The sequence below is a fragment of the Serinus canaria genome, chromosome 25 (assembly GCF_022539315.1).
Source record: "Serinus canaria isolate serCan28SL12 chromosome 25, serCan2020, whole genome shotgun sequence".
Lineage (NCBI taxonomy): Eukaryota > Metazoa > Chordata > Aves > Passeriformes > Fringillidae > Serinus > Serinus canaria.
In genome coordinates this window covers 10,603,101-10,627,766 of record NC_066338.1, presented here as the reverse complement: position 1 = coordinate 10,627,766, position 24,666 = coordinate 10,603,101, and the positions used below count along the sequence as shown (strand labels likewise).

Sequence of the window (24,666 nt, the reverse complement as noted above, 5' to 3'; positions counted from 1 at the left end):
ACGGCGCGGGGAAGGAAGGGAGGGACCCTCCTGCTCCTGGAAAAGGGGAGGGGGTCTGATGGGGGTGGTGCCCCCTCCCCGCCCCGGTGCAGTGGGGGCCGGGGCCGATCTTGAAAAGCTGCTTCCGCAAACTCGTCAAAGCTGCAAAGAAAAAAAAAAAAAGAAACAAAAAAAAAAGGTTTAAGGTAAAAATCTTTAAAAAAAAGAAAATTAAAAAAAAATTAAAAAAAACAAACAGAGGAAAAGCGCGAGTGGGGGGGGATGAGAAAGTTTTAACAGAAAATATACGAGAAATTTAACTTTCAGAGCTGTACATAGGCCGGGGCGTGTAGAAATCCCGTTTTTACCAATACCGGAACCACTGGATGTTATTTTAAATAAAGCGCGTGAGAAGCCGAGGCCGCCTGATCCCTCCTGGGGGTGCTCGGGGGTCGGGGGCTCTGGGGGGGACAGCGGTGACAACGGGTTCAGTCGAGGACAGCTCGGTCCTGCTCTGCTCCTTGCTGTCCCCACGTGTCCCCCCAGCCAAGGTCTCTGTCCCCAAATCAGTGACCCTGCCCTGGGTCACCCCGAGCTGTGTCCCCACCCCTGGGGACCCTCGCGTGTGTCCCCACGCCCCTCTCCGGGACCCCATGGCCGTGTCCCACCTCCCCCACCCCGGACCATCCCCAGGTGTGTCCCGCCGTGTCCCCGAACCCCCGGGGCTCCCCACGCCTGTGATCCCAAACCCCCCCCCCCAACCATCCCCGTGACCCGGCGGGAGGGGAAGGGCTCCCGGCGGCCGGGAGTCAGTGGGCGGTGCCGGCGGGATCGGGACCGGGACCGGACTGGGGCCAGAGTGGTTCCGCGAACCGGGACCGGGGCCGGATCGGCTCCGGGAACCGAGTAGAAGCGAGGCAGGAACCGGGCGGAACCGGGAACGAGAACGGGGCGGGAGTGGTTCCGAGAACCGGGCGGAACCGGGAACGGGGCCGGACTGGCTCCGGGAGCCGGGCGGAAGGGGGGCAGGAACCGGGCGGAAGCGGGACCGGGACCGGGCGGAAGCGGGACCGGGACCGGGCGGAAGGGGGCAGGAACCGGGCGGAAAGGGGGCAGGAACCGGGCGGAAGCGGAGCCGGGACCGGGCGGAAGCGGAGCCGGAAGCCGCGAGGAAGCGGGACCGGGAACCGGGCGAACGCGGGGCCGGAGCCGGGCGGAAGTGGGGCAGCGGCGCCTCGGGACGGAGCGGGACCCATGGAGGTTGTGGGGGGACAGCGGGGCTGGGGGGACATGGGGGGTCCGGGACCGCGGCCGCTCTGACCCGACCCCGTGTGTCCCCAGGATCCCGGCCCCGAGCCTGACCCCGGCCCCGGCCCGGGCCCGGCCGCCGAGAGCCCGGCGGAGCTGAGCCCCCCGGGGCTGGAAGGTGATACCGGGGGAGGTCCCGGCACGGGAGGGGACGCGGTGATTTGGGTGTCCCGAGGGCTGCAGCTGCCGGGGGGTTCCGGTCCCGGAGTCTGGGGGAGCCCGGAGCTGGGTGTTGCAGGATTTGGGATGCCCCATGACCGGGGATATCCCAGAGTTAGGGCTGTCCCGAAGCCCTGAGCTGGGTGTCCCGGAATTGGGAGTGAAATGGGACTGGGGACACTTGAGGGTTTGGGGTGTCCCGGGATTTGGGGTATCCCGGGTATTGGTGTGTCCTGGGATTTGGGGTATCCCGGGTATTGGTGTGTCCTGGGATTTGTGGTGTCAGAGGATTTGGGGTGTTCTGGAGCCCTGAGCTGGGTGTCCTGGAATTGGGAGTGAAATGCGACTTGGGATATTCGAGGGTTTGGGATGTCCCGGGATTTGGGGTATCCGGGGTATTGGTGTGTCCTGGGATTTGGGGTATTCGAGGGTTTGGGGTATCCCGGGATTTAGGGTATCCTGGGTATTGATATGTCCCGGGATTTGGGGTATTCCAGGGTTTGGGGTATCCCGGGATTTGGGGTATCCTGGGTATTGGTGTGTCCTGGGATTTGAGGTGTCAGAGGATTTTGAGGTGTCCCAGAATTGGGGGTGCCACGGGATTCGGGGTGTCTGGGTTTTGGGGTTCTCCAGGTCTTGGGGTGTCCCCTCACGCTGCCACCCCAGGGGACGCTCACCGCGGTGCCTACACCGCCTTCATGAAATCCCATCGCTGCTACGACCTGATCCCCACCAGCTCCAAACTGGTTGTCTTCGACACATCCCTGCAGGTGTGCCAGGGCCGGGGGGGCACTTTTGGGGCCGGGGAGGCACTTTTGGGGCTCCCTGACCCCCGTGCCTGCAGGTGAAGAAGGCGTTCTTCGCGCTGGTCACCAACGGTGTCCGGGCAGCCCCGCTCTGGGACAGCAAAAAGCAAAGTTTTGTAGGTGAGCGAGGGCTCCGGGGGTCTCTGGGGGCTGAGGGGGGCTGGCAGGACCCTCCTCACCCTGCCTGCCCCCCAGGAATGCTGACCATCACCGACTTCATCAACATCCTGCACCGCTACTACAAATCCCCCATGGTGAGGGCTGGGGTCTGCTGGGGGTCTCAGGTTGGGCTCTGCCTGCCCCACCTGACCCTGGCTGGCTGATCCGGGTTTCTCCTCCTCCTCTTCCTCACAGGTGCAGATCTATGAGCTGGAGGAACATAAAATAGAGACGTGGAGAGGTGAGGAGGGGTCACTGCTGGCTGCCTCCTGCCCTTCCCAGCATGTCCCACCCCCACATCCCCTCACCCACCCCTCTCCCCACAGAGGTTTATCTGCAAGACTCCTTCAAGCCACTGGTCTGCATTTCCCCCAATGCCAGGTATCCCAGGGGGCAGGGAGACGGGCACAGCTGGTGGTGGCACTGCCAGGAACACCCCAAATCCCCCCTCCCTTCCCCCCCACAGCCTGTTTGACGCCGTCTCCTCCCTGATCCGGAACAAGATCCATCGCCTGCCTGTCATCGACCCCGACTCAGGGAACACTCTCTACATCCTCACCCACAAACGCATCCTCAAGTTCCTCAAGCTCTTTGTAAGTTCTGCTCCTTGGTGATGGTGGGGGCCAGACCAGGACCCTCAGCTTGGGCTGTGCCAGAGCCACACTGGGACCCCCAGCCTGGGCTGTGCCTGGTGCCTGTTCCAGGTGTTACCCCAGGATGTTCACCCTGGGCTCTACCAGGGGCTATCCTGAGCCTCTCAGCCCAGGCGGTGCCCGAGGTTGTCCCAGGACCCCCATCCTGGGCTGTGCCAGGTCCAGGTGCTCCCCTGGGACTCCCAGTCCAGGCTGTACAAAGTGCCAGCCCAGGCTGTGCCAGCTCCCTGTGCCAGGGGCTGCCCTGAGACCCCATCTCAGGCCGTGCCAAAAGCTGCCCAGAAACTTCGGCTGCTGCAAGAGTCACTCTGAAACCCCCAGCCTGGGCTGTGCCAGGTACCTGCACACCAGCTCTGAGTGGGCATAGCTCTGGTATCTCACCACACCCTGCAGTGCCAGAGGACCCCCAGAACTCTGCGTGGACCCTCCCCACCGCCCCTGCCTGGGGGTCCCACAATGCCTCTACTCTGCACCCCAGCTCCCTGTGCTTTCACCCCCAAGCCTGGGCTCAGCCCTGTCCCCTCACTGTCCCCTCAGATCTCAGAGGTGCCCAAGCCTGAGTTCATGGCACGGACGTTGGAGGAGCTGCAGATTGGCACCTACAGGAACATTGCTGTGGTTGGCACCAGCACCCCCATCTACGTTGCCCTGGGCATCTTCGTGCAGCACCGCGTCTCCGCGCTGCCCGTGGTCGATGACTCGGGTAAGGATGTTCTGTCCTTGCTTGGGCTGTCCCCAGTGACCTCCTTGGGGGTTGTGTCCCCTCCTGAGTGCCATGGGCTTGGCTGAGCTGCTCTCCTCCCTCCCCAGGGCGCGTGGTGGACATCTACTCCAAATTTGATGTTATTGTGAGTGCTGCTGGGGGAAAATCCTGGGCTGGGGGAAAATCCTGGATTGGGGGGACACTGTGGGGTGGTGGGGGGGGGTCTCCTAATTCCAGCTGTCCCCCCAATGCTTGTCTCTGCCCCAGAACCTGGCAGCTGAGAAGACATACAACAACCTGGACGTGACGGTGACGCGGGCGCTGCAGCACCGCTCCCACTACTTCGAGGGGGTCCTCAAGTGTTACAAGCACGAGACCCTGGAAACCATCATCAACCGCCTGGTCGAGGCTGAGGTAACAGTCCCGGGGTGCTGGGGGGGTCTCTGGGGGTAGACCGGGGTCCCTGCACCCCCTCAGCCCCTCCCTGTGTCCTCCCTTCCCCAGGTCCACCGGCTGGTGGTGGTGGATGAGAACGATGTGGTTAAAGGGATCGTCTCCCTCTCGGACATCCTGCAAGCCCTGGTCCTTCCCCAGGGCCCCTGAGGCAGTGGGGGATGGGGAGGGAGGGGGGTTCAGTCCTCCCAAGGCCCCCCCCCCTCACTCTCTTCTCCTGTATCACTGTGCCCCCCTGGGCTGGTGGGGACCCCCGGGGAATGCCCCCACTCACCAGCAGCATCCAGCAATAACCCCCAGCCCTGGGGCAGCCCCTGCTGCCTTTCCCTGGATGGGGGAACCCCACAGCCCCCCCCCCATGCTGTGCCCTACACCCCAAAGCCGTGTGGGGTGATGGGGGCAGCCCTTGACCCCCCTGGGGGTCACCCATAGCCATGCCAGGGCTGTTCCTGTGTGGCCTCCCGTCCCTGTCCCCTTGCACCCTCTCCCTTGGTTTGGCGAAACCCACTCAGCTCCACCCGGCCCAGGGACCCCCCCACGCCCCCGGGGGTCTCCCCCCAGGTTCCCCCGGCTGTGCCCACACCCGCCACCGCTTCGTGTGTGAAGAGAAACCACGAATAAACACAGACCTGGCACCACCCCTGGCTCCGTGCAGGGCACGGGGGGCACTGCCCAGGGAGGGGGTGTGTGGGGAGGGGGTGTAGCCCCCCCGTGGGAAGGGGGAATCTGCTGAGCTCGCCCAGACCCTAAATCCCTGTTTGTTACGCCTGTGGCTTTTCTAAAAGGCCAGGATTGGGGATGGGACAGAGACGGGGACCTAGCAGGACATGGGGACCCTCTGGTGGGCACCACGGTGAGCGGGGGGAGTCGGGCAGGGCTGGGGGAGGTTGAGGAGGGGAGCGGGGTGTTAGGGTGCCCTGGGGGGCTGGAGGGGATCACGGGCAGCCGGGACACCGGAGTTTGCAGCCGGTGTCCACAGGGGAGGCGCGAGGCCCGGCCGTGCTGAGCGAGGCACATTCCTGGCGGGGAGGGGACGGCCCAGGGTCGCTGTCCGTGCCAGTCCCGGGGTCCGGCAGAGGCTGCAGAGCGAGGTGAGCGCCGGGCAGGTACCGGGGGGCCCGGGGGACTCGGGAGGGGGGCCGTGCCGGTTGCCATGCCGCCGCCGGAGGGTTGCTAAGCTCCGCTCGGAGCCCGCGTGGGCTGCAGCGCTTGGTGCCAAACCCGCCATCGCCTGCTTGTCGCAGGGGGGGAAGGGATCCCGCGGGGCGGGGGGGGGGGACACAAACACACACACGCGACACGACACCCCTGGGACGGCCGGTGAGGTCCCCACGGTGCGCCGGTCTCCCGGCCGCCCTGGGGTCAGCGTGGCCCGAGGTGGCACCGGGCGGGACACGGGGTCCCCGGGAGCACACGTGCGGCAGGTGGGTGCGTGTGGGCGGGCTCGTGGCTCCGCCGAGGCTCCGCTGAGCCCCCCGCCGTGGGGACCCCCCTGTCGGCCGGGGCCATGCTGGGGGGTCCGGAGCGGGGTGCGGGGCGCCTGCGGATCTGCGAGCGGACCAAGCTGGTGCTGGTGGAGATCGACACGGTGGCGTGTTGCAGCCCGGGTGCCGGCATGGCTGCGGGCTGCTGGCCCGAGCCGCCCTGGACCTACCGCCGCATCGCCGGGGAGTACGCGTGAGTGGGGACCGCGGGGGTGGGGCGGGGGGTCCGTCCTGCTCCCCTCCCTCACTCCCCTCTCTGTCTTGCAGGTACCTGGAGAAACGCTTTGTGGCCGAGCTGGCCCCCCCCTGGCCCCCAGTGCCCTCCAACCCCCCTTGTCGCCTGCAGGACTTCACCACCCGGCCCCGGGTACCCCCCACTCCCTGCCCCCCGCGACAGCTTGAGGGGCCGGCGGGCAGTGGACCCTGGGGGGGGCACCCTGTGCCTACGCCTCGGCCCCCGGTGTCGGGGGACAAGCTGGGGCCCCCCACCTACGAGGTGCACATGCAGCGGGTGCAGGCGGCCCACGCCCGCCGCGGGGGACCCCCCCCTTACATTGCACCCCCCGCCTATGACGGTCCCCACCGCACGCTGCAGCTCCGCCCCCCGCGGGGACCCCGCAGCCCCCCGCCGGCTCCTCGGGCCCGGGGGGCTGTGCCGGCCGGCTGGAGCCACACACTGCCCCGGGCGGCCACCGAGGCCAAGCACCGGTGGCTCCGTGGGACGCAGCTGTCCCCAGGAGGGCCTGGTACCCCCCGGCACTGCCAGACGCTGCCGCGGGCAGCAGCCGGCCGGGAGCGGGCACCGGGGCGCGGGAGGGGGCAGCGGGGGACGGGGGGACACGTCCTCATTGACGCCACCCGTGTGGTGGTCCGAGCCCAGTACGTGCCACCCCCGCAGCGACAGCAGGTCCGCTATGCCAGGGCATCGTCCCTGGGGCCTGGCACCCCTCCTCGCAGCCCTTCCGTGCCCCCCGGGGTTGGCAGCTCTTCTGCTGCGGCCTCGCCCCCCCGGGAGCCCTCCGGCAGCCCCCGCAGCCCGTGGCAGAGCCCGGGGGGCTGCAGGGGTGCCCGCGGGCGGCCCCCGCCGCGGCGGCCGGTGCTGTACGCCCAGGCGCTGCGGGAGGCCGTGTCCCGCATCCGCCGGCACACGGCGCCCGACTCGGACTCGGATGCCGAGAGCAGCGTGGGGGGCTCCCGGCAGCGGCTCTGCCGAGACCCCCGCGCCTACAGCAGCAGCAGCAGCAGCCTGGAGAGCACCGGAGCCCCCCCGGGCCCCGCCAGCCCAACCCCTGCATGAGAGGCGGGGCTTGACGGGGTGTGGCACTTTGGGGCGGGGCTTGCCGGGGTGTGGTTCTCAGGGGCGGAGCTTGGGTGGTCTCGGGGGTGGGGCTCAGGGCTGGAGTTCCCACGGGCTGACCCCAATAAAAGCTCCGGGATCCCGGCGTGCTGCCTCTGTCCCTGTTTGTGTGAGGTCGCGGGGGGGCGGGCATCACCCCCTCAGGCTTCTCTGGAGCCCCCAGCAAGGACACAGGTGTCTGGGCACGCCCCCATGACATTCCCGGTGTCCGGACCCCCCCCACCCCGTTATGGTGCCGGGGTCAGTCGGAGGTCCCGGGTGTCCCGGCGGCCACCACAGTGCGTCACAACACGGGCAGGACGTGCCAGCTCCCCCCGTATCCCCCATAATGAGTAGGTGAGCGCAGCAGGGCTGGCCCTCGGCCACCAGCCCCACGTCACGGCCGGGGGGGGACCCCCAGTGAGTCACCCGGGGGGGAACTGTCCCCCACAAACAGCCGCCACCTCTTAGTCACGCTGCGGGGGGGGGAGGATCCCCGCGGCCCCAGGAAACCGCACAAATATCGTGTCCAATTTGCACGTTATTTAAAACCGGCTCCTCCCCCGCCCCCCTGCGCGACCCTGTCATTATCCCGGTGACACCGGCCCGGAGGTCAAGGCACGGGGCAGCTGCCGCAGCGAGGCCACCCGGTAGGCTGGGGGGGCACCCCCAAGGCCACGTCACCCCATGTGTCCCCTGTCCTGGCACGCGGCCAGGGTGGCATCGAAGTCCCACACCTGGCTCTGGCCTGAGCCACAATGACAACTGCAGCCCCCTGTGGCACAGGTGTGGTCCTGCAGCAGGTACGGTGGCACCTGGCACGCCTTGGCATGGCCTGGCACGGCATAGGATGGTTGGCAAGGTGTGGTATGAGCCACGTGCCTTGTCACAGATTGTCACGGCACCATGCAGCCTGCCACAGCCTGGCACAGTTTGGAACGTGGCTTGGTATGACCCAGAACATCTTGGCACAGCTTGGTATAACCTGGCACAGCTTGGCACAGGTCAGCTTGGCACAGCAGCCTGGCATGGCCTGGCAAAGCCCAGAAGAGCCAAGTTCAACTCAGCAGCCTTGGCACGGCTTCAAATGGCAAGGAACAGCTCAGAACAGCTCAGTGCAGCCTGGCAGAGCTTGGCACAGCCTGATGCCACCTGACATGGCTCAGCATAGCTCAGCATGGCTCAAAAAAGCCCAGAACACTTGGCACAGCCTGTTTGGCACAGCTCATCACAGCTGGGCACGACTTGGCACACCTTAGCACAGCCTGGCATGGCTCAGTTTGGCACAGCACAGCTTCACAAAGCCCGGAAAAACCCAGAACAGCTCTTTGCGACTTGGCACGGCTTGGCACAGGCTGGTTCAGCCTGGCACGGCTCAAGACAAACTAACACAGCTTGGCACAGGTTGGCATAACCCGGCATGGCTCAGCACAGCCTGGCACAGCCCAGCACAGCCCGTCATGCCCAGGCTCGGCACGGTGCCCGGCGTGGCGCGGGGTGTCCCAGACGCGGGGGCAGCGGCGCGGCCCTTCCCGTGGGATCAGCTCCTGCCCAAACCCGCTCCCCGCCGGGAAAATCACCTTCTAATTCGGGCTGCGCCGGCGCCAGCGCCTTCCCCCGGCACCCCCGGGGCACCCGCCGGCCCCCGAAACTCGCCGCAGCCTGGGGTCCCCCCGGGGCCACGGGGGGTTCAGCCAGTGGGGGTGTCAACGCGTGGGACTGGGGGGTCCCGCCCGGTACCGGAGCCCCCGGAGAAGGACGCGTTGTCGCCTGTGGCCGCCAGATGTCGCCGCGCAGCCGGTGACCGATCGCACCGGGGGGCACCGGGGGGCACCGGGGGTCCTGGCTGCCCCGGGAGCGGCGGGGGGAGCGGTGCTGTGTCCCCCAAGAACCGAAAGCCACGTGTGACATCCGTGCCGGTGCTGTCTGAGAGTCACGGCAATCCTGTGTGTCACCGGGGCTGGCGGTGTCCCCAGGGAGCTGTGACCCTCGTGTGTCACCGGTGACGGTGGTGTCCCCAGAGGGCTGTGCCAGCTCTGGCTGTGCTCCCAGAGAGCCGTGACCCACATGTGTCGTGGGTGCCGGTGGTGTCTGACAGCCTTGTGTGTCACTTGTGACAGCGATGTCACCGCAGACCTGTGCCCATGTGTGTGCTGCTGCTGCTGCTGTCCCCGACAGCCGCGACCCGTGTGTGTCACTGGTGGTGTCTGGCATCCCCAGAGAGCCGTGTCTCATGTGTCACTGGTGTTGGCAATGTCCCAAAGGAGCCACATCCATGTATGTGCCAGCGCTGGCGGTGTCCCCAGCTAGCTGTGACCTTCGTGTGACAATAGTGTCCCCAGAGATCTGCATCCATGTGTGCGCTGCTGTTGGCGGTGTCCCCGCGGAGCTGTGACCCGCACGTGCAGCTGGCACCGGCCATGCAATGTCCCAGAGGAGCCCCATCCACGTGTTTGCCAGTGCTGGCGGTGTCCCCCGCGAGCTGTGACCTTCGTGTGTCACTGGTGACACTCTGGTGACAATGGTGTCCCCAGAGATCTGCAGCCACGTGCACGCTGCTGTTGGCGGTGTCCCCGCAGAGCCGTGACCCGCACACGCAGCCGGCACCGGCCATGCCACATCCCACGCGTGCCATCATCACTGTCCGTGTCCCCTCAGCGCGGTGTCACCTGGTGACACCCAGCGCCTGACCATCCCCATCCCACCGTCCCCAGCGTGTCCCAGCGCTCCTGCCCGCGGTGCCGGCTCTCCCAGGCCGCGCGAGGAGCCGGTGGGAAGGGTCCGGTGAATGCGGCATTGTTGCGCGGGGTTGGAGTCACAGATAATTACCTCAATTAGTTACAATGGCAGAGTAATAAATACAGGCTTAGCGGCTCCTTCCCCACTGCGGCTTCTCAGATTAATCCAGCCCGGGCGAGCGGAGCTGAAAGGATTGATGGACAATTCATTAAACCCGCCGAATGCCGCACAAGGCACCCGTGAAGGCCGGCGTTAGCCCCCGGCGGCTCCGCTTTGTCCCTAATTGTTCGTCTCGGGCATTGGTCACCTATCAGGGAGTGGGTGACGGCGACGGTCCCCCCGGGGCTGGCATGCCCGGGGATTAGAGGCCAGCGCTGCCACCGTTGCTGGGCGCGTTGGCCCCGCGCCGGAGGAATGCGGCGGATGGGAGGGGGCGGCCGGACAAGCCGGGAGCTGGCGGGACGTGGGTCCGCATCGACCGGAGGCGAGGGGAGCCGGGACGGGGCTGTGCCGCTGGTGATGGTGACAGGGGATGAGGTGGGAGGGGATGAGGACGGTCCCGCAGGTGGGATGGGGCAACCTGAGGGTCTGGGCAGGTGGGCACAGTTCTCTCTGTCCTGCACCTCTGGATACAGCCTGTCTTTCTGTCCTGCATTTCTGGAAATAACAGGTCCTCCTGCCCCTCACTTCTGGGCACTTTGTCCTGTCCTGCACCTCTGGGAATGACACAATTGCTCTGTCCTGCACCTCCAGGCACTGTTCTGTCCCTCTGTCTGGATTCTGGGAATGACACCATCCCTCTGTCCCACACCTCTAGGCACGGCTCTGTTCTGCATCTCTCTGTGTCATCCTGATCCTCTCTCCAGAAATTTTGGGCTTTGTCCTGTCTTTCTGTCCTGCACTTTGGGGAATGTCACCATCCCACTGTCCTGCACCCCTGGGCATGGCTCTGTCCCTCTGTCCTGCACCACTGGGTACTGTCCTGTCCCAGTGTCCCACATTTCTGGGAATGACATCTTTCCTCTGTCCTGGAAGCACTCCTGTCCCTCTGTTCTGCACTTCTGTGTGTCATCCTGTCTCTCTGTCCCACACCCCCAGGCAGAGCCCCCCTGCACCCCATCCCTGAACGGGGCTCTCCCATCCCTCAGCAGGCCCAGCTTGTGGCCACCATCCAGCTGTTACCCGGCTTCCCAGATGTGACAGCCTGGTGCAGGATGGCACCGCCCTCTCCCTGGCCCTGCTGCTGGCCCTGGCCCTGCTCTGGCCCACAGCAGCTATTTCCAGCACCCAGGAATATTTGTCCAAGCCGGGGAGGTCTGTGCCCCGTGCCCAGGGTGCCCCTGCCCACCTGGGGGTCGCGGCTGCCTGAGGTGCCCAGCAGGACACACAGGAAAAGCTGAGTAACAGAGGTGACTTATAAGAATGTCATTATCTATATTCCTGACTCCTACCGCAGGAAAACAGGCTATTTTCATGCTGAAGCAGGAGCAGAATTTAGCAGGCAGATAACCCGGCAGGCGGGAGATGCTCGGAGGGTTATTTCGGGCTGTGTTCCTTTCCAGGCGTTTTCCTCGCCTTTTGGTATTTTATTCTCCACGCTGGGCTGTGTTTTGACCTTGGCTCGGGCAGCGGGGGCCCCCAGGGTGTTTTTCCCCCCCTCCTCTGAGTCTAAACATCAACTTTTCCACTATCGGCTCCGCGGGATATTTCGGGTGGTGGCAGCGTCATCCCGCAGCCTTTGATGCGGCGCAGCCTGAGGGGCCCCGAGAGGTTCCCGGCTCTGGGGGGGAGCCCAGACTCCGGGGACCCCCGGGACAGGTGGGCACCGGGCTGGGCGTCCCCTAGACACAGAGAGGGAGGTTTTGATGTCCCCAAGTGTGAAGTCACGGTGCAGGGGGGATGTGTGTACCCTGTGCCCACCGCAGGGGTGCCCATCACAGAGGGATGCCCATCCCCGTGGGATGCCTGTCCCAGAAGGATGCCCTTCCCCAGGATGCCCATTCTGGGGTTATGCCCACCCCTTTGGGATGCTTATCCCAGGGAAAAACCCATCTCAGGGCATGTCCTGCATGCTGAATTCCCATCCTGGTGGGGTGCACTCCAGTGGGGGGACTGTTCCAAGAGGATGCCCGTTCTGATGGGATGCCCATTCCAGAGGGATGCCCATCCGGAGGGAAGTCTGTCCCAGAAGGATGCCCATCCCAGGAGGATATCCATGCCAGCAGAACACCTGCCAGCCACGGAGCTGCACCCCCCCCCACCCTTTGCCACATCATTTCTCTTGTGGTCACGCATGGATGTAGGGCTGTTTGTGGGGCCAGTGGCCATCTCTGTTCCCTCTGGCCCCTGCCCCGGTAACCCCGGTGCCCTCCCCCGGCCCTTCTTTTCCCCCGGAGCCGAGGGGAGCCGTCAGCCCCGGCCGGTAGCGGTGATGGACGATGCTCATTCCCTGTCTGTCGTCTTGTACCTCCCGGGGCCGCTCCCGACTCCCGGCCTCGGCGGCACCAGCCCGACCGCCCCGGCAAATTCCAGCATCGGAGATGCTGCAGTCAAGGTGCCATGGTGATGGGCGCCGCAGCCGTGGGGATGGACGTCCCGGCCGGGAGCGGCGGCGGCGGGAATGGCTGCGATGGAGACAGGCACAGCGGGAGAAGGAAGGGGGTCTGCGGGGAGGGGATGGCAGAGAGCGGAGGGAAGGAGGAGAGAGATGGACAGACAGCAGCCGGAGAGGCTGATGGACGTGGAATGGGGAGGTGAGGGGATGGAGAAGTGATGGATGGATAGATGGACAGCACGTCCCACAGTCTGGGATGCATTGTGTCCCCCCACAGCTCATCCCGTGCTTCCCCCAGCCTCCCCAGACACGAATCAGGGCAGGACTGATAAAAATATATTCTTTATTCTTCTCTAAAGGCTATCAATGACACCTGTAACAAAGCATCATTATTATTAATTATTATTAATTATTATTTTAATTATAAAAAACAGGGCCTGGGGCCAGCGAAGCAGGGTGGGGGTGGCAGCACCAAACCGTCCACAATAAATATTTTATTTACAGCAAGAATGACCCCGTGGAGCCGGGGAGTGGCCGGTAAGGTGCTTGGCACTAAGCCCACCCATGGCAGGATGGGGGTCCCTAGGACACATCCATACCCCCACACATAGGTGCCTTCAATCCAGCCGGGCACCCGTCATGGGGGGTGGGTGGCGCAGACCCCCTCCGGGGCTGGGCAGGGTGGTCCCGTGGCAGCTCACAGGCACTCGTGCAGCACCTGGGTGTTGGTGCAGTTGAGGCAGCTGACGTGGCAGCACCAGTGGAAGGTGCAGTTGCAGCGCTCGGTGACGCGCTGGGTGCGCGTGCGGTACCCGCGCCCGCAGCACAGCAGCTCGCACCCGTCCAGCCCCGGCGAGGAGCTGTTGCAGGACCTCCCGGCCGTGCCCGCCGTGCCCATCTTCCCACTGTAGGTGCAGAAATTGGGGGATTTCTCGAAGTAGACGAGGTCGTGGGGCGAGGGGGGCTTGTGGGCCGGGTTCTCAGGCTCCAAGTGATGCAGCTCCACCCGCGACGCCCGGTTGCTGCCCTTGTTGCCGTAGATGACGCGGGAAGCGCCGTCGAAGCGATCCTTCAGGACGTCACCCACGGCACGGAAGGTGGGCAGCCGCATCCAGCAGGTGCGGACGGTGCAGGAGCCCGACATGCCGTGACACTTGCATTCCTGGCGCATCTCCGAGAAGACCGTCTGGAAGGAAAGGGGAATTTGGGGCTTTGTGAGCAGCCTGAGACCCCCTGGAGATCACCATGCTCCTACACCCCTTGTTTCTGCACTGTCACATCACTCAAACATCACTTGTCCCAAAGACAAGTGCAAAACCCATCTCCAACTGTTCCCAACACACACATGGGAACAGGCTGAGGGTCTTGGTGGGCATGCTCATCTCTGTGCCCACCCCAGTGCTGCCCCAGTGCCTCACCAAGCCCCCGGTGCCCTCACCATGCGCCCAGCCTCGTTGTTGTGCAGGTTCATGAGGAAACGCAGGTCTCGGCCCTTCTCACTGGAGTCCACAAACTCCCTCCCAAAGAGGCGACCGAAGTCGATGTTGTCACTGCAGCCCCCCCAGTGCCAGTCAGGTCCCCCAGGGCCACGGCGCCGGTAGTCACAGGTGCAGGACTCGATGGACCCCTCCGAGCACGACCGGGCCACCGAGTGTGTCACACCAGCACTGGTGATGGCAAAGATGAACGCTGTCTCCCGGCAGCCTGTGGAGGGAGCGGGGCCTCAGGATGCTGCCAGGATGGGGAGGGGGTACCCACTGGCACCCCCAACCCTCCATCACGATGAGCTGGTGATGCCCCATAGCAAACCAGGGGCACTTTGTTGAGCATCCCAACTTGGGGGTGCATGGAGGAGGTCTGGGGGACCCCCGTGCTGCCCCCCCAGCCTCACCCCGGTTGACGATTTTGCCGAAGATGTTGGGGCCCTGGGAGGTGGGGCAGTTCCAGCGGCGGTTGCGGAACTGCCACTTGCACTCTTTGATGGCAGTCTGGAGGCCGGAGCTGACGCTGTGCAGGATGCCGGGGTTCTGCCGGATCAGCTTGCGCTGCTTTCGGCTCAGCAGCTGCAGGCTGGGGTCCAGCACCAGCTGCACGTTCTTGGAGTCTGTCAGCAGGTTGGTGGACGAGGCCACGTTGATGATGCCCCTGTGGTACAGGTGGGGATGGTGACTGCTAGCAGGGGGTCCCCAGCGCCTCCCTCCTCACCTCAACCTCCCTGCAGGCTCCTCCGTGCGACTGCAGCATCCCCTGTAGGGATCCCAAAGGGGGTCGCAGCCCTGTGTCCTCCCACACGCCCCGTCCCTGTGTACAGGGCAGTCCCTGCTGTGCCTATGCCAGCCCCGCCCTCCCGCCTCACCACCCCGGTGCCGGTACCGTTGCCGGTGCCGGTGCTGTCCAACTCACCACCACCGCCCGCTGTTGTTCACTGCCAGCGTGTTGGAGAGGGAGGAGAGGGCCAGAGCCCAGAGTGCCCGGAGCGCCAGCCCCAGCGCGGCGGCGCGCATGGCTCCGGACCCGGGAGCCCCGGCAGAGTGCGCGGGCGAGCGGCCGTCCCGGTATTTATGGTGCCGCAGAGCCCCCGGCCCGGCCGCTACATCCACGCGTGTTTCCGGACGCGCGGGGCGGCTCCGAGATGAGGACGGCCGCGGGGGGACGCGGGGAACGCCGGGCGGGCGGGCGGGCCGGCACCGCCGCCGCCACCGGGCTGCAGCCGGTGGCCGGGGCGCGGCGTCGGGGGTGCGGTGCCCAGCGCACGCTGACCGGGCCCTGGAGCGCGGCGTCGGGCGCTCCGTTCGCGGTGCCGGTTCTGGGGACCCGGTGCTCGGCACTCTGTGCGCGGTACTCGGTGTCGGTACCGCTGCTGGCTCTCGGCGGTCCGTGCGCGGTACCCGGTGCCGGTGGTCGGTACCGGCAGCTCCCCGGAGAGCCGGCACGGCTGGACTCGGCTCGGCGCGGCGGGTGCACAGCGCTCAGCACCCGGGAGCATCTTCCAGCCCCTTCCCTCTTATAGGGGCGGCGCGGAGGGTCCCCGTGGGCCGGTCCCGCCGCGCGGGGCCTCCCCGCGTCCTCGCCCTAACAATGGGGAGCGGCGGAGCTGCGGCATCTCTTACGGGGCGGCGGGAGCGGCGGCGCCGGGGCTGTCCGTCACGGCCCGGATTAGCCCGGCGGGTGGCTGCGCCCCGGCCCCGTGCCCAGGGCTCCCGGCTGCCGCCCCCCGCCTTCCCCGCCGCCCCGCGCACACGTTCTACAGGCACCGGCACCGGCGGGGGGAGCCCGGCACGGCCCGCGACAGCTCCCGGCGCGAGGAGGAGCTGGTCCCGGAATAACCTGGGACGGCCCCGGACGGCTCCGGGCGCACGGAGGGAGCGGGGAACGGGGATAGCCCGGCATGTCCCGGGACAGCCCGGGTTGCACAGGGGCAGGAGTGACAGGATCTCCCGGGACAGTCCCGGGCGCACGGGGGAGGCAGAGATCCTTGACAACCCAGGGGGCACGGGGACCACAGTCCCGGGAAAGGCCGGGGACACCGTCCTGGGGCTGCCGGCTTTCCGGGGGACGCGACGTGCTGTCCCCAGGGACCCGGACCGTCAGGGCTGCTGGGAGCCCCTCCGGAGCCCACGGAGCCCTCTCCCGTCCTAGTTCGTGCCCGGTGGAACGGGGCTACAGCCTCTCCCAGCCGCTCGAGTCCGGGTTGTCCCGGGCTGTCTCGGTGGCATCCCGGACTCCCGTGAACGTGCCTGTGGACACCCACGGTGTCTACAACCCGCGTGGGCGCGGCACGGCCCCGCACGGCTCCCGCTGCCCCGGAGCGCCCAGTCTGGGCCGGTACCAGGTGTCGGAGGTAGGGACGGACCGGGGGGTGGAAGGATTGAGGGACCGCAGATCGAAGGAAGGGCAGGGGGTGCTCGGATGCTGGCGGGGGGAGACCTGACGTGCCCACGGCCAGAACACGGGCACGCAGGGCTGGTGCTGGCCCGGTCTCGGTTGGGACAAGACTGTCCCCGTCATCCCCCGCCCGGGCCGGTTGTGGGTGGGTGTGAAGTCTCCAGTGCGGGGCCCGTCGGGCCGGGGGGCCTGAGCTGAGTCCCCCGTTGGGGCGGGAACCGGGGGGGGTAATCCCCCCGCCGCGGTTTCCCCGGACCAGTCATGCGGGGCCGGATTAGCCCCGCTGGCCCGTCACGGCCCGGGGCCGCCGCTCACCAGTTTAATTCAAGGACGGACAAAGCCCGGGACGGCGGCGGGGGTGGGGGGCTAGCACCGGCACCCACCCGCACCCCTTCCCCCGGCCCGGGAGGAACCCAGGGCCGACCCGGGGTCTGCTCCAGCACGGCGCTCCTGCCTCCCCCGCCCCGGTTCCCGGCCGGGCCGGGCCGTGTCCACGCCCTCGGGCCTCCGCCCCGTCGGGGCTCCCGGGGCTGAGGTCAGCGGCCGCGGGGAGGCCCCGGGGCGCGGCTGGGAGGGCCCTGCCCGGGGCTGTGCCACCAGCGGCGGGCGCGCAACCACGGCCCGAGCCTCCCCCGCTCCATCCCGGAACTCTCCGGCCCTCGCACTCTCTGCCCGCGAGAGAGTGCGAGCCCCCGAGCCCCCGTTCCCCCCATCCCCTCTCTGCTGCAGCCCACGGCGGCCCGGCGGCCCGGTGCTCGGTATCCCCCCCAGTCCTGGGGTGCCGCTGGAACAGTTCCCGCAGCCGTCGGGGTGGCCGGTGCTCCCCGGCAACCCCGGGATGGCCGCCGGTACCTGCCTGCGAGCGGGGAACATCCGTCCTGTCCCGTGGCGCAGAGCAGGGACGGACAAGCGTACAACGGGGACAGAAGGACGTGGGAAGCACCCGCGAGTTCCCCGCACCCGGTCCCGGCCCCTGCCCCGCCTGCGAGAACCAGGGCAGCCTCCGTACCGACGACATCGGCACGGTGCGGGGGTGCTCGGCCTGTCCCCCCGTGACGGTGTGGGGGTCCCCGTCCCACGTGAAGCACAGGGACCCCCCCACCCCCGGTCGGAACTCTGCGTCTCCGGTGCTCATGGCGGGGGCGGGAGACCCGGGACCCCGCTCTCCCAGTATCCCCATCCCGCCCCGCCGGTGCGGCTCTCCCTCGGACGAGGCTCTGGCCCCCCCGGTGCGGTCCCGGTGCTCCCAGGACCGGGCTGATGGAGGGGCGGGGGGGACACACGGGGACTCCCCCTCAGCGTCACCCCCCCTGACTGCTGCAGCCGTTGCCATGGTAACGCCCCGCGGTTCTCGCTATTGCACCCCCCGCTCCCCCCCCCCTCCGCCGTTCCCCGCGCGCGCCCCCGGTCCCAGGGGTGGGGGGGGGGGTGCGGGAAGCGGTGCGGAGCGGCGGGAGGTGGGGGGGGGTTAACCGGGCGCTCTCGCGAGATCGGCGCGATCGGGGCCTCCGCTTCCGGCGGCGGGAGCGGTGCAGAGTCAGCGGCGGCGGGGGCGGAACCGGCACCGGCACCGGCACCAGGTGCGGGGGGCCGCACCGCTCAGGGATGCGGGGCGCGGTCATCGCCGTGGGGTGTGCGGGGCTACGCGGGGGGGGTCGGCACCGCACCGGCGCGGGGGGGGCTGCAGCGCGTGCCGGAGTGCCCGGTGCGGCGGGGGCACGGAGCCCCGGCGGGTCGGGGTCGTACCGGGGGGCGGGGGGAAGATGCGGTGCGGTGCGGTGCCGTGCGGCGGGCGGGGGCGGGGGGCGATGCGCAAGGGGGGGACGGCGCAGTGCGGGGTGGAGAGGCGGGGGTTTTGGGGGCGCGCTGGCATGGGGGGGTGGTGAAGAGGGGGAGCGGTGAATTCGGGGGTCCCAGGGGCTGCACACTCTGGGGGGGAAGGGGCGCGCTGCGGTGGCGGGGAAAGGGGCGGTGGGGGCCTCCCCCTTCGGCAAGGCTGCGGTGATGGGGGCATCGTGCGGAGCTGAGGGTGCAGAGGAGGGGTCGGGTCCGGGGGGGCTCTGCTCCCCTCGAGGAGGGCGACAGCCCTGCCTCAGTTTCCCCCAGTGCAGTGCCCTGGGCTGTCCTTTTGCAGCGTGCAGCGAGGGGCGGCTCAGCATCCCCATCTTTGAGCTGCACACAGAGACACCTCCGTGCAGTGCACAACCCCCTCCCCAGCCCCTTGCCTGGGATCCCCCAAGCCCTTCATCCCCCGAGGACAGGAGGATCCCCGATTCCTGCAGCGCCCCCCTCCCCAAGCACGGGGGACCCCTCAGCTCCACCCCTGCAGATTTCAGGGCCTCCCCCAGCCTGCCCCATGCCCCCGCAGGATCCGGCCTCGGAGCCAGCACCGCCGTCACCATGGGCAACATCTTCGGGAACCTGCTGAAGAGCCTGATTGGGAAGAAGGAGATGCGGATCCTGATGGTGGGGCTGGACGCTGCTGGGAAGACCACCATACTCTACAAGCTCAAACTGGGGGAGATCGTCACCACCATCCCCACCATCGGTGGGTGGGCTTGTGAGGGGCACTGAGCAGAGACCGCTCCCCATCTGGGCTCCTTTGAAGGGGCTGGTGGCTGCCCGTGCCTCAGTTTCCCTCCACTGTCGCTCCCCGCAGGGTTCAACGTCGAGACAGTGGAGTACAAGAACATCAGCTTCACCGTGTGGGATGTGGGTGGGCAGGACAAGATCCGGCCCCTCTGGAGGCATTACTTCCAAAACACCCAGGGTAGGTGTCTCAGGGGACAGCATGGGGGGACTCGGGGAGTAGGGTTGGCCATAGGAGCCCCTGATGGTGCCGTCTCCTCTGGCCAGGGCTGATCTTCGTGGTGGACAGCAACGACCGGGAGCGGGTGAACGAGGCGCGGGAGGAACTGATGCGGATGCTGGCGGAGGATGAGCTGAGGGACGCCGTCCTCCTCGTCTTTGCCAACAAGCAGGTGGGTCTGGGGGTGGAGAGAGCCTTGTGGTGGGACTGAGACATCCCCGGGGTATCAGGGCAGCTGTCTGGTGTAGGACGTGCTGTGGCATCAAGGCTGGTGTCAAAGAGGTTGTGTGACAGGGCTAAGTGGGCTAAGTGGTGGCCCCCAGAGCCATCCCCTGGCACCAGGGGTGGTCGTGGCCTTCAGGGCCATCCCCGTGGCACCAGGGGTGGTGGCGGCCCCCAGAGCCACCCTCGTAGCACCAGGAGTGGTGGTGCCTCCCAGGGCATTCCTGTAGCAGCAGGAATGGTGATGACCCTTGGAACCATGCCACAGGGATGGCATGGGGAGCACCACTACCCCTGGTGCCAGGGGATGGCTCTAGGGCCATCCTCATGGCACCAGGGATGGTGGTGGCCCCCAAGGCATCCCTACGGCACCAGGGATGATGGTGCCCCCCCAGGGCCATCCCTGTGGCACCAGGGATGGTGGTGGCCCTTGGAGCCATCCTTGTGGCACCATGGATGGTGGTGGCCCCCAGAGCCATCCCCATGGCACCAGGGATGGTGGTGGCCTTCAGAGCCATCCCTGTGGCCCTAGGTATGATGGTGGCCCCCAGAGCCATCCCTGTGGCACTAGGTATGATGGTGGCCCTTGGAGCCATACCTGTGGCACGAGGGCTGGTCTTTAACACAGCTCTGGCCATCCCTGTGGTGTCAGGGCTGGTGTCTCACATCCCCATGGCACATTCCCACTCCTCCCTGTAGCATCAGGGCTGATGATGGTCCCCTGTGGCAGAGTTGTGCCCACCCCCATGGCATCAGGGCTGGTGCCAGCCCCCGTGGAGGGGTGGTATCCCTTCCTGTGACCTCCCTTGTGTGCTGCAGGACCTGCCCAATGCCATGAACGCAGCGGAGATCACGGACAAGCTGGGGCTGCACTCCCTGCGCCACCGTAACTGGTACATCCAGGCCACCTGTGCCACCAGCGGGGACGGGCTCTACGAGGGCCTCGACTGGCTCGCCAACCAGCTCAAGAACAAGAAGTGAGGGGGGTACCACTGTGCCCCCCCTGGGCCGTGCCAGGGCCCCCCCCGGCCGCCCCCTCCCTGCCCCGGTTGGGTTTTGCTTTCTTCTGGCACCGGTTGCTGTGGGGTTTTTCGCCTTTTTTTGGGGTCCCCCTGGTTCCCCTCGGATCTCGTGTGTGCGTGCGTGGAATTAGAGCTCTATATAACGCCCAGGGGGGCAGGGGCAGAGCCCCGGGAGGGTGGGATGGGGGCTGGGGGGGGCCACCTCAGCACTGCCCTGCCTGGGGGGGCCGGGGACATCCCCGTCCCCATGCATGTCCCTGCACCCCTCGCCTTCCTCTGGACCAAATGTGGGGGCAGCAGGGCCATGGGGGGGATTTGGGACTATACACCTCCCCCTCCCTCCCAGCACCCCCTCCCGGCCCCGTGTGCCCCCTCCGGGCATTCCACACGTCCCCGGCCCCCCCATGTCACTTCGAGGCAGGTCTCCTTCCCGCAGCGTGACCCTCACAGAGTGGGGGGGGACACAGGGCTGCCAGGACCTCTGTGGTCCCCCTGGCCGTGCCCCCCACCTCACCCTGGCCACCTGCCCCCCTCCTCCCCCCATGCCAGCATAGTGATTGTATGTCCCTGCCCCTCACGGACGGACAGTGTCCCCCCCACCCCGTACTGTGCCCCCCTCCCCAGCACCGTATTTATACCCCTGGTCTGTGCTTGGTGTGACGTGTCGCTGCGGCTCTGCCCTGTCCAGGGACGTGTGTTCTCAGCCCCCCCATCCTCCCCCAGCCCCCCCTGAGCCTGAGACGGTGGGTGACCTCCCCTGACCCCCCCTGACCCCCCCCTTGGATATTAAACATGTTTTATGTAGCTCTGCCCCTCGTCTCTTCTTCCGCAGCCCCCCCAGCGTGGGGGTCCCGCGGGGGGGACGGTGATGGACAGCCCTGGGCTGGCTTTAATTAGAAAGAGCTTAAGGGGAGGGGAGGGGGTGAGGTGGGGCTGGCAGGAGGTGAGGGGGCCTCCCCCCCTTCCCAGGCTCATCTTTAGGGGAATATTGGATGAAATGGTAAATCCCATTAGTGCTAATCCCAGCTGGGGCGTGGGGACGGTGCCAGTGCTGGGATGGGCGCAAGTGGGACTTGGCCCCCTCTCCTGTCACCCCTTCCCCATGTCACCCCCCCCTTATGGGTTAAGGGGGGGCTGAGTGGCGTTTGGGGCCAGCACTGCCATCCCATCCCCTTGTCCCCTCTGGACTGGTGGCTGGGGGGCTCTTGGCCATGTCTGTGTCATTGGGGGCTGTGGTGGGGGATCCCTGGTGGCTGGGAGAGCTGCAGAGCCAGCACCAGGGCCCAGAATGGGGTGACCAGAGCCAGCACCAGGGCCCAGAATGGGGTGACCAGGGCTCCCCAGTGGATTGGGAGCCATGGAGATGACATGGGGGAGCTCCAGTGCAAGTGACTCGTGCCCCGCAGTGGCCTGGGGGCCGTGGAGGTGATACTGGGGAGCCGCACCGGGGGTGACCAGGGCTCTGGGAGCTCCACCGGGGGGCTCAGTGTGGATGACCGGGGCTTCCCGGTGGGCGGGAGCAGCGGAGCCGGCACCGACGCGTTCCCACCGGCTGGACCGACGGCTTTGTGCGGCGAGGGCTGACCCGGCGGCCCTAATCCCATTAGCGCCCCGGGCCCAGCCGCCAGCCCGGCTTCCCCACCTCTCGGCAACGGAGGCTGGTATGTGGGTGCGCCGGTGGGGCCGGCGTGCCGATGCCGTCGTCCGGGAGCTGCACCCGGCGTCAACGTCGTCACCGTCCTGGAGTGGCACCGGGGCCGGTGACACAAATGAGGCCATCCCCGCGGGCACGGGGCCGGGGATCCCGGCTGCCCACGGTGTGCCGGTGTGACCCCGCCGCACCGGGGGATTTCCCGTGTTCCCAGCTCTGCCCTAAAGGCTGGGTGTCCCCAAGGACGGGGCTTCTGGGCCGGGTTCCGTCACACCGAGCTCCAGCCAGCCCGGGCCCGGGGCTCGGCTTCCCTCGTCCTGCTCAGCCGGGGCTGGAAGAGCTGCAGAGGTGCCAAGAGAAGGAATGACCCAGACCAGCGGGGTGCTGCAGAAGGGGTCTGGACCCGGGGAGGGTCCTGGGCCCCGGTGGGTGCCGGTTTCCCCGGGCTGTGCTGCCGCCTGCTGGCACCGGCGGCGCCAGGACACCGGGGGCTGCACCCAACCGGTGCTCGGGGCGCGTTCCCCGGCCCGGACCCCCGCCCGGACCCTCCGGTTTGCCCCTCCTCTGACCCTCACCCGGAGCCCCGTTTCGGTGTGGGCCGAAGCCGCCGGGACGGTCCCCGGGCAGGGGCGGACTCAGGTGCCCGCCGGGGTCCCCACGGAGCGCAGGCGCCCGCGTGGCACCGGGCACCGGGGCAGCGGCCGGTCCGGAGCATTCTTCTGTCCCCTAACTCCGCTGGGGCCCGCAGGAGATGCCGGTGCCCGTCCCGGGGCCGGTCTCGGGGTGGGGGCGGTCCCGGGGGCGGGGCCCGAGGTGGGGGGCGGTCCCGGTCCCCGTTCCTCCGCCGCCAGCCCGGCCATGCCGTTCCCCGCCGCGCTGCTCTTGTTGGCACTGCTGCTGCCGCCGCCGCCGCTCTCCCGCGCCGCCGAGAGCGAAACCGAAACCGGCGCCCGGGAGCTACGGCTGGAAACGATCGTGAGTCCGGGGGGGACGGGGGAACCGGGGCGGCGCGGGTGGCACCGGGAACCCACGCGGCCCCGCTGGACAGGCAGCTGAGACCGGGGCGGGACCGGCAGGGACCGGTGGGACCGGCGGGACACAGGGCACCGGCGGGACACAGGGCACGGGCGGGATGGTGCCGCTCGGGGGGCACCGGGGAGCCCGGCCTGTGCATGGGGCGGGGGAGGAGGCACCGGGAGGCCCGGGATGCGGCGGGAGGGAGCCACGGGGCACCGGGTGGACCGGGATGCGATGGGAGGGCAGCGGGAGGACCGGGTTGTGGCGGAGGAAGGCGGCGCACCGAGGACCGGGGGCCCAGCTGGGAGTTCGGCTCTCGGAGCGCTCGGGGGACCCGGGGGCGTGGGGGCTGCGCGGAGCCCGAGGGGAGGGGGCCCCGTCCCGGCTCCCCGTGACCTCCCCGTTGCAGGTGCCCCCACCGGAGGGCTGCACGGAGCTGTCGGCGCTGGGAGACACGGTGCACATCCACTACACGGTGCGGGCGGGCGGGCGGCGGGAGGAACACGTCAGCACTGCGCTCCGGCGGGCGGGGCGGGGGGCACCGGCACCGGCAACGGCGGGGGGGCCTCGGCCGGCACCGGGGGTGGTACCGGGGGTGGTACCAGGGTGGGAAATGGGGCGGTACCGGGGTGGGCAATGGGATGGTACCGTGGTGGAATCGGAGTGGGCATGAGGGCTGGACAAGGGGATGGTGCCATGGTGCCACTGAGACTGGCATGGGGACAGCCCCAGGATGGGCTCTGGGTGGCACCTGGAGTGGCATAGGGGTGACATGGGCTGGGACAGCCCCAGGATGGGCATGGCTGGCACTGGGATTAGCCAGAGGATTACCTTGGGATGGCCCTGGCACTGGGAGTGGGGAGGGTGTCCCAGAGTGACCCGAAGTGTACCAGGACTTGAATCAGCACAGGGATAGCACAGGGGTGGCACAGGGACTGGGATCAGCACCAGAGCAGCACTGGGAACACGCTGGCAGCCGCATAGAGAAAGTGCCACCCAGGGGTGACCATGGCAGTGACTGTGGCTGTGTCCCCTACAGGGCAGCCTGGAGGATGGCCGGATCATCGACTCCTCACTGAGCCGGGACCCTCTGCAGGTGGAGCTGGGCAAGCACCAAGTCATTCCTGGTGAGTGAGGGCTCAGGGGGAGCAGGGTTGGGGGGTCACCAGGGTAACCTCAACCAGCCCCACTCACCCTCACCCCACTCTGTTACAGGTCTGGAGCAGAGTCTGCTGGACATGTGTGTGGGGTAGGTGCAGATGGGGGACACGGGGGTGGGAAGCGTCCCCTCCCCAGTGTCCCCACCACAATTTGTGGCACCAACACTGTCACTGTGGCAGGGAGAAGCGCAGAGCCATCATTCCCCCTCACTTAGCCTATGGCAAGCGGGGCTCACCCCCAACCATCCCAGGTGAGTGCAGCCCTCAGGGTCCCTGTGGGGTCTCTGTGGGGTCTCTGTGGGGTCCCTGCTCAGGCTGTGCCCCCCTTGCAGGTGACGCTGTGCTGCGCTTCGAGGTGGAGCTGGTGGGGTTGTCCCGGGCCAGTTACTGGCAGAAGGTGGTGAACGAGGTGGTGCCACTGCTGTGCCTGGGGCTGGTGCCAGCACTGCTGGGGCTCATTGGGTTCCACCTGTACCGCAAGGCCAGCAGCCCCAAGCTCTCCAAGAAAAAGCAGAAGGAGGAGAAGAGGAACAAAGCCAAAAAGAAATAAAACCTTCCCCTCAGCAT

General features: G+C 67.5%; 5 protein-coding genes across 11 annotated transcripts; 4 read left to right on the top strand and 1 right to left on the bottom strand.

The window, feature by feature from the left end:
• The first annotated feature begins 782 nt into the window (after positions 1–782).
• PRKAG1 (protein kinase AMP-activated non-catalytic subunit gamma 1) lies at positions 783–4,858 on the top strand. 7 transcript variants are annotated; one of them, XM_050983826.1, is made up of 12 exons: positions 788–1,239; positions 1,321–1,405; positions 2,113–2,216; positions 2,291–2,372; positions 2,448–2,506; positions 2,607–2,652; positions 2,738–2,792; positions 2,878–3,004; positions 3,602–3,767; positions 3,875–3,912; positions 4,035–4,181; positions 4,272–4,858. In XM_050983826.1, the coding sequence occupies exons 1-12, from the start codon at positions 1,234–1,236 to the stop codon at positions 4,368–4,370; spliced, it is 1,014 nt and encodes a 337-aa protein (XP_050839783.1). In that variant the 5' UTR covers positions 788–1,233; the 3' UTR covers positions 4,371–4,858. The 7 variants fall into 7 exon arrangements, with proteins under 7 accessions (XP_050839781.1, XP_050839780.1, XP_050839779.1 ...); XM_050983825.1 differs by having other exon boundaries at positions 2,080–2,216; XM_050983824.1 differs by lacking the exon at positions 2,738–2,792 and having other exon boundaries at positions 783–1,239; positions 2,080–2,216; positions 2,793–3,004.
• Positions 4,859–5,613: 755 nt separating this feature from the next.
• DDN (dendrin) lies at positions 5,614–7,098 on the top strand. The gene is made up of 2 exons (XM_050983828.1): positions 5,614–5,897; positions 5,972–7,098. The coding sequence occupies exons 1-2, from the start codon at positions 5,728–5,730 to the stop codon at positions 6,999–7,001; spliced, it is 1,200 nt and encodes a 399-aa protein (XP_050839785.1). The 5' UTR covers positions 5,614–5,727; the 3' UTR covers positions 7,002–7,098.
• Positions 7,099–13,030: 5,932 nt separating this feature from the next.
• On the bottom strand, positions 13,031–14,837 carry WNT1 (Wnt family member 1). The gene is made up of 4 exons (XM_030230414.2): positions 14,737–14,837; positions 14,225–14,478; positions 13,772–14,037; positions 13,031–13,519 (listed from the first exon to the last, which is right to left on the bottom strand). Exons 1-4 carry the CDS (start codon positions 14,835–14,837, stop codon positions 13,031–13,033), a joined length of 1,110 nt encoding a protein of 369 aa, XP_030086274.2.
• A 2,873-nt stretch (positions 14,838–17,710) lies between these two features.
• ARF3 (ADP ribosylation factor 3) lies at positions 17,711–21,037 on the top strand. The gene is made up of 5 exons (XM_050983837.1): positions 17,711–17,798; positions 18,587–18,766; positions 18,878–18,988; positions 19,075–19,199; positions 20,069–21,037. Exons 2-5 carry the CDS (start codon positions 18,619–18,621, stop codon positions 20,228–20,230), a joined length of 546 nt encoding a protein of 181 aa, XP_050839794.1. The 5' UTR covers positions 17,711–17,798; positions 18,587–18,618; the 3' UTR covers positions 20,231–21,037.
• A 1,707-nt stretch (positions 21,038–22,744) lies between these two features.
• FKBP11 (FKBP prolyl isomerase 11) lies at positions 22,745–24,665 on the top strand. Its single transcript, XM_050983836.1, has 6 exons — positions 22,745–22,897; positions 23,349–23,414; positions 23,979–24,066; positions 24,155–24,188; positions 24,280–24,350; positions 24,432–24,665. The coding sequence occupies exons 1-6, from the start codon at positions 22,781–22,783 to the stop codon at positions 24,647–24,649; spliced, it is 594 nt and encodes a 197-aa protein (XP_050839793.1). The 5' UTR covers positions 22,745–22,780; the 3' UTR covers positions 24,650–24,665.
• Position 24,666: the final 1 nt, after the last annotated feature.

Excerpts from the sequence above, each read along its gene's own strand:
- PRKAG1 (XM_050983820.1), top strand. The coding sequence starts at position 1,787 with ATGCGACTTGGGATATTCGAGGGTTTGGGATGTCCCGGGATTTGGGGT. Across the intron at positions 3,768-3,874 it reads GCCCGTGGTCGATGACTCGG|GGCGCGTGGTGGACATCTAC; the intron begins GTAAGGATGTTC and ends CTCCCTCCCCAG. Across the intron at positions 4,182-4,271 it reads ACCGCCTGGTCGAGGCTGAG|GTCCACCGGCTGGTGGTGGT; the intron begins GTAACAGTCCCG and ends TCCCTTCCCCAG.
- DDN (XM_050983828.1), top strand. The coding sequence starts at position 5,728 with ATGCTGGGGGGTCCGGAGCGGGGTGCGGGGCGCCTGCGGATCTGCGAG. Across the intron at positions 5,898-5,971 it reads CGCATCGCCGGGGAGTACGC|GTACCTGGAGAAACGCTTTG; the intron begins GTGAGTGGGGAC and ends TCTGTCTTGCAG.
- WNT1 (XM_030230414.2), bottom strand. The coding sequence starts at position 14,837 with ATGCGCGCCGCCGCGCTGGGGCTGGCGCTCCGGGCACTCTGGGCTCTG. Across the intron at positions 14,479-14,736 it reads AACAACAGCGGGCGGTGGTG|GGGCATCATCAACGTGGCCT; the intron begins GTGAGTTGGACA and ends CCTGTACCACAG. Across the intron at positions 14,038-14,224 it reads CGGCAAAATCGTCAACCGGG|GCTGCCGGGAGACAGCGTTC; the intron begins GTGAGGCTGGGG and ends CTCCCTCCACAG.
- ARF3 (XM_050983837.1), top strand. The coding sequence starts at position 18,619 with ATGGGCAACATCTTCGGGAACCTGCTGAAGAGCCTGATTGGGAAGAAG. Across the intron at positions 18,767-18,877 it reads CACCACCATCCCCACCATCG|GGTTCAACGTCGAGACAGTG; the intron begins GTGGGTGGGCTT and ends CGCTCCCCGCAG. Across the intron at positions 19,200-20,068 it reads TCGTCTTTGCCAACAAGCAG|GACCTGCCCAATGCCATGAA; the intron begins GTGGGTCTGGGG and ends TGTGTGCTGCAG.
- FKBP11 (XM_050983836.1), top strand. The coding sequence starts at position 22,781 with ATGCCGTTCCCCGCCGCGCTGCTCTTGTTGGCACTGCTGCTGCCGCCG. Across the intron at positions 22,898-23,348 it reads AGCTACGGCTGGAAACGATC|GTGCCCCCACCGGAGGGCTG; the intron begins GTGAGTCCGGGG and ends TCCCCGTTGCAG. Across the intron at positions 24,067-24,154 it reads CAAGCACCAAGTCATTCCTG|GTCTGGAGCAGAGTCTGCTG; the intron begins GTGAGTGAGGGC and ends ACTCTGTTACAG.